Genomic DNA, 5,842 nt, shown 5'->3' on the forward strand with positions numbered 1-5,842 from the left:
CAGCGCAGTGCCGGGCCTCGCTCCCCGTGCGTCCTGCGGGGGCGGAGGCGCGGAGAGGCGGCAGGCGCAGCCGGGGAGGTGTGTGGGGGGGTAGAGGCATAGACAGAGGCGCGGAGGCTCGGAGAGAGGAGACGTGGAGGGAGGGACGGAGCCTGGACAGCGGCGGCCTCGGCATCGCGTGCCGGGAAGAACGCAGCAAGCACTAGGTGCCGAGCGCCTGGCACCAAGAGGGGCAGCCTGGGTGGTCTCTGCCGTCCATGCACAGAGCGCCCTCCCCACCTGCCGAGCAGCCGCCGGGCGGAGGGGACAGCGCCCTCCGGACCCCGCAGCCCAGACTCAAGTTAGTGGGCAAAGGGAAGCGGCGGGGAATGGAGATGGGTGGAGCCGGACCCGGGAACGGGTTCTGAAGGGGAGAGGGTGAGGGGAAGTGGGACGGGGTTGGGGGTGGTGAAAAGTGATGGAAAATGGGTTGGATTTTTTAATTAGAGGACGGTGGGGACGCAAGGATCCGATGAAGCTGCCTGTGAAAGAGTAGTGCCTGGCTCCCCTTTTCCCGTTTACTCTGAGCATGACCTGGCAGGGATCCAGAGGCATTGTGAGCCCCCCACAAAGAATGTGGGAGCCCGCAAGTGCCAAGGGACGCCCTGGAGCTCGAACTGACCATAGTACCGAAGGTGGACCGCTCAGCTGGTTCAGTCTAGTGTTAGCACAGTGGCAAGGAGCGCGCGGGCTCCGGAGAAGCCGGTGCCTTTGGGCCAAGTGAGCCTCTGCGGTGCAGGGGAAACAGAGGTTGCAGTTAAGCCTTCCTTTTGATTTCCGTCCCTTTATTCACAGCAGCGGGGGGAAGAGTCGGAAGGAGCTGGTATGCAGCCCCTCGTGCCTTGAGCTGCTCCTCCACTCCACTTGAAGGTGTGGGTGGAAAATGAGGGTGTGGAGGGTAGGAGGGAGCCCCCTGGGCGGTTTTCGCCCACAGACGCTACCACTGTGGGAGTGTGTGGGGGCGGAACGGCCCCAAAGCAGAACAATTGAAGTGCTCCTCCTCTTTCCCCGCCAGTGCCAAGGGATGGGCCTAGCCAGCTAGTAGGGAAGGTCAGTGCTAGGAGAGCGCCAACTGATAGGCACTGGGCAGCCTGGGAGGAAGGAAGCGCCTGAGGGAAGAGAGCAAGGGTGTTTTAAGAAACAGCACTTAGCCTTGGGAAAGGCTGAGGGGAGAGGAACATGCGTCCACCTGGCTCACTAGTGGGAAAGGGCAGGGAAGGAGCCACACCCCTCCTTCTTAGCCACCTGGGCAGGATGTCACCAGTGGATGGAGCTAGTCAGCACTGTCCCCACTGTTCGCTGTGGGGAGAAGAGGTGGATTTTTTTTTTGTCATAGTGTAGGATACCACATTGAGTAGTGATGAGGTTTCTGAGTATTTAGGAGGGAAGGTGAAATCTGTATTCTGGGGAGAGACAAGTTCAGTGTTCCTTGCCCCAGGCCTGAAAAGTAAAAGCTGAAGATGGAGGCTGAGAGTCTCGGGCTTCTGCAGAGACTGGGGACTGCTTTGAATGCTGGCCAGTCTGGGATAGCACTGTCGCATCTATACCTCTGAGCAGTGAGTGTCTGATTCTCATGGTCTGCGCTTAGGCCTGGGCACTGGGCAGATAAAGTATTTGAGAGGAGGACAGAAGGAGGCAGCCAAGAGGAGACAATTGCAGGGATAGGTTGGTACCTAACAGGGGGACTTGCACCCACCACCTTCTCTCTTCTGTGCATCTCCTCCTCAGGCCCAGTGCCCGAGCCATGGCACTACCTCGGACGCTGGGGGAGCTGCAGTTGTACCGGGTCCTGCAGCGTGCCAATCTCCTTTCCTACTACGAGACCTTCATCCAGCAGGGAGGGGACGACGTGCAGCAGCTGTGCGAGGCAGGGGAGGAGGAGTTCCTGGAGATCATGGCACTCGTGGGCATGGCCACTAAACCCCTCCATGTCCGGCGCCTACAGAAGGCACTGAGAGAGTGGGCCACCAACCCAGGGCTCTTCAGCCAGCCAGTGCCTGCCGTACCCGTCTCCAGCATCCCGCTCTTCAAGATCTCTGAGACTGCGGGTACCCGGAAAGGGAGCATGAGCAATGGGCACGGCAGCCCAGGGGAAAAGGCGGGTAGTGCCCGCAGTTTCAGCCCCAAGAGTCCCCTGGAACTTGGGGAGAAGTTGTCACCACTGCCAGGGGGACCTGGGGCAGGGGATCCCCGGATCTGGCCAGGCCGGAGCACTCCAGAGTCGGACATTGGGGCGGGAGGAGACGAGGAGGCTGGCTCACCCCCCTTCTCCCCACCTGCAGGGGGAGGAGTCCCTGAGGGGACTGGGGCTGGGGGGCTAGCAGCAAGTGGGACTGGGGGTGGTCCAGACCGATTGGAGCCGGAGATGGTGCGAATGGTGGTAGAGAGTGTCGAGAGGATCTTCCGGAGCTTCCCAAGGGGTGATGCTGGGGAGGTGACCTCACTGCTAAAGCTGAATAAGAAGCTAGCACGGAGCGTGGGTCACATTTTTGAGATGGACGATAGTGACAGTCAGAAGGAAGAGGAGATTCGCAAGTACAGCATCATCTACGGCCGCTTCGACTCCAAGCGGCGGGAGGGCAAGCAGCTCAGCCTACACGAGGTGAGGACCCAGCCTCCCTGGATGGATCAGCTTCTGGGCCTCACCCCCTCATCTGAGAATCCCAGTGCATCCTAAGTCTGTGTCATTGCTCCTTGATTTGGTACCAAGGTCCTGATCACCTCCTCCACATACCCTGATCCTAGCAGCTACAGTGCTTCCCTCTTCAACTAAGAGGAAAATGGAGACAGACTAGAACCCAGTTGTTCAGCTCAGTGTTATTCAGGACTCTATAGATGTGAAGGGAGGTCCCAGATGTTTGTGGGAAGCTGATTCTGTTCTCTTTCCTTTGAAAACTCCTATGTAGTATGTAAACCAAAACGAGCATCCAGTGGATGGACCTCTGATGGTGAAGGAGTATGAGGACAAGGCACTGGGAGGTGTTAGGAGTCTGACTGATCTTTGACTGCCCCCTCTCCACAGCTGACCATCAATGAGGCTGCTGCCCAGTTCTGCATGAGGGACAACACACTCTTACTGCGAAGGGTGGAGCTCTTCTCCCTGTCCCGACAAGTGGCCCGCGAAAGCACCTACTTGTCTTCCTTGAAGGGTTCTAGGTGAGACCTCTTCCAGGTTCTTTGAGTGGAACCTTGCCAAGGAGATGGCTCATGGCCTAACCCTCCAGTTCAGGCTCTTCTAAGCCTCTCGCCTTCACATACTACTTTTGGCAATGTTGACTTGTTTGAGATATAGTTTTCTCTTCCATGCCCTTCAGGGCTCACCCAAGGTCTTTGAACTGTAGTGCCTAAACTGGAGTGTCCTGGCCAGCCAGCTTCTTTGCAGTCTCTCGCATGGGCCCCTGGTTGGAATCTGTGTTCTGCTCATCGAGTGGCCCTTCCCAGCCCGCACCTGCTCATTTCTCTCCATCTTTTCAGGATTCACCCTGAAGAATTGGGAGGCCCCTCCCTGAAGAAGCTGAAACAGGAGGTGGGTCCTCCAGGATGCACGTGAGGGGAGGTGGGGCAGCCTTCCCCAACCCCTTCCCCTGCCATGTCCTCATTTACCCTTTTGGGGCATTCACAGGTTGGAGAACAGAGTCACCCTGAAATCCAGCAGCCTCCCCCAGGCCCTGAGTCCTATGCACCCCCGTATCGCCCTAGCCTGGAGGAAGACAGTGCCAGCCTGTCTGGGGAGAGTCTAGATGGACACTTGCAGGGTAAGTGGGCATCAGAATACTTCTCTCCTCACTGAGGTGTGGGGTGGAGGGAGCCAGGAGCCAGCTGCCTGCAATAGAAGTGGGAGGCCTGACTAGATGGGGGCAGAGCATCTTACGGGTCTGGCTGTGCGGTTGAGGGTGGGGGTTCAGTTGGCTGCAGTCCTTTATCTGACCCATGCCCATGCCCACAGCTGTGGGGTCATGCCCAAGGCTGACGCCGCCCCCTGCTGACCTGCCTCTGGCATTGCCAGCCCATGGGCTGTGGAGTCGCCACATCCTGCAGCAGACACTGATGGACGAGGGGCTGCGGCTGGCCCGCCTCGTCTCCCATGACCGCGTGGGCCGCCTTAGCCCCTGTGTGCCTGCGAAGCCGCCTCTCGCAGGTGAGGCAGCCAGCAGTGCTGTCCCCAAGCACCCCAGCCATCCCGGCCCCACACAGCTATCCTGGGTGTCCTGGGGCCAGGAGGGAGGAAGAGGGCTGTATTAGCCAAAGATGGCAGTAGGAGGTAGGCACCAGCCAACCAGACCTTGAGTTCAGAAAAGGAGGCCTCTGCAGGTTGTTTCCCACTGGGGAGGGTCTGACCCTAATGGAGACCTGTGCAGGGGGAGCTAGAGGGTGGAGAGAACAGGGGATGAAGGGGAGCAGGAAGGAGGGCCACCAGTAAGGGAAGCTGGTATATAACATGCAGCAGTGTGGGTGGAGGACAGAGCAGGCTGGGAGTTATGGGGTGGGGGGCGTTGTCCAGCTTGGTGTGGAGGAGCCCAAAGGGGGATGCATTGTGTGTGGATGGGGGAAGGGGAGTGGGCCGGCAGAGGGCTGGGCATCTGCTGGGCTGAGAGTGACGCAGCAGATAAAGCCACCAACCCTGGCTTGGTATTTTTAAACTGTGTGTGGGTGGGAAGTGGGGGCGGGGACTGAAGGGGGGCTCTTTGTAGGGGAGGAACTGGAAGGCTGGTTTCCTATGATCCCCCTGGTTTGGCTTCCCAGAAACTTGGGGAGCCATGATAAGGTGGGTGGGTTCTGGGAGGGGGCCAGGGATGAGTGGGGGTGGTACAGCCCAGGGAGGGGGGAGGGGGAGAGGTCAGAGCCAAGCCACCCCCGCAACTCCTGACAGAACGAGAAATTCCAGCTGAACGGAGGCGGGAGAGACAGAGAGACCCATACAGAGACAGAGCTATACATAGCCAGGAAGGGGAGGGGGGCACGTTCACTTGGTCTGGAACCTCCCCTGTGTACACCTGCAGTGGGCAGGAGGCAGTAATTCAGTAAATGGGGCTCATCTTCCACAGCCTCTCTGTCCCTGCTTCTGTTCCCAGCTTCCGCTCTCTGCAGCCTCCACCCTCATAGCCTCCTGACAACCTCTTTCTCCCTACAGAGTTTGAGGAAGGACTACTGGACCGATGCCCTGCTCCAGGATCCCACCCTGCGCTGGTGGAGGGGCGCAGGAGCAGCGTGAAAGTGGAGGCTGAGGCCAGCCGGCAGTGAGGGGCAGACTGGCGTCCTCAGACCTGGAACCAGGACTTATGGCTCACACAGACCGACCCCCAATCCACCATCCCTGGAGTCTAGTCACAGCCTGGATTTTTCTGCTGCCCTTCTCCTGCCTCCCCACCTGCTCCATGGGCAAAGGACTATGGGGCTTCAAGCAATAACAAGCAGGGGTCTGGCAAGAGGACATAAGGAGGGTGCCTGGTGCCCCTCACCCCTGCCCAGAGCAAGGGGGCGAGGACTCTGCCTCCAGGGGTTCCCCCCTCATTTATACAACACACTCCCATTCTCTAGGTTCCAACAGGTGTGAGCTGTTGAACTCAGTTTGGACCTGGGGTGGGGAGCTTCCCTGGGAAAGTCCAGCAGCTCAAAATGGAAACGTTTACCCCAGAACTGGGGGCCTGGGGACACTGGAACTGCCCCTTCTCCCCTCCCCTTCCCCATTTTTGTGCTTCTAGTTTGTTTCTTTAATTTAACAAGTGCTGCAGTTAGCCCACTGATCCCCATCTCTCTTCTCCAAGCCCTCAGCAGTCCTTTCCCTCCTGCCCTCTCTGGGAGG

General features: G+C 58.8%; 1 protein-coding gene across 1 annotated transcript; it reads left to right on the forward strand.

Moving 5' to 3' along the window:
• The first annotated feature begins 257 nt into the window (after positions 1–257).
• NAB2 (NGFI-A binding protein 2) lies at positions 258–5,280 on the forward strand. The gene is made up of 7 exons (XM_007950008.2): positions 258–340; positions 1,768–2,641; positions 3,062–3,195; positions 3,514–3,565; positions 3,662–3,794; positions 3,986–4,177; positions 5,171–5,280. The coding sequence occupies exons 1-7, from the start codon at positions 258–260 to the stop codon at positions 5,278–5,280; spliced, it is 1,578 nt and encodes a 525-aa protein (XP_007948199.1).
• Positions 5,281–5,842: the final 562 nt, after the last annotated feature.

This window comes from Orycteropus afer, unplaced genomic scaffold (assembly GCF_000298275.1).
Source record: "Orycteropus afer afer isolate SDZICR_OR568_19922 unplaced genomic scaffold, OryAfe1.0 scaffold00261, whole genome shotgun sequence".
Lineage (NCBI taxonomy): Eukaryota > Metazoa > Chordata > Mammalia > Tubulidentata > Orycteropodidae > Orycteropus > Orycteropus afer.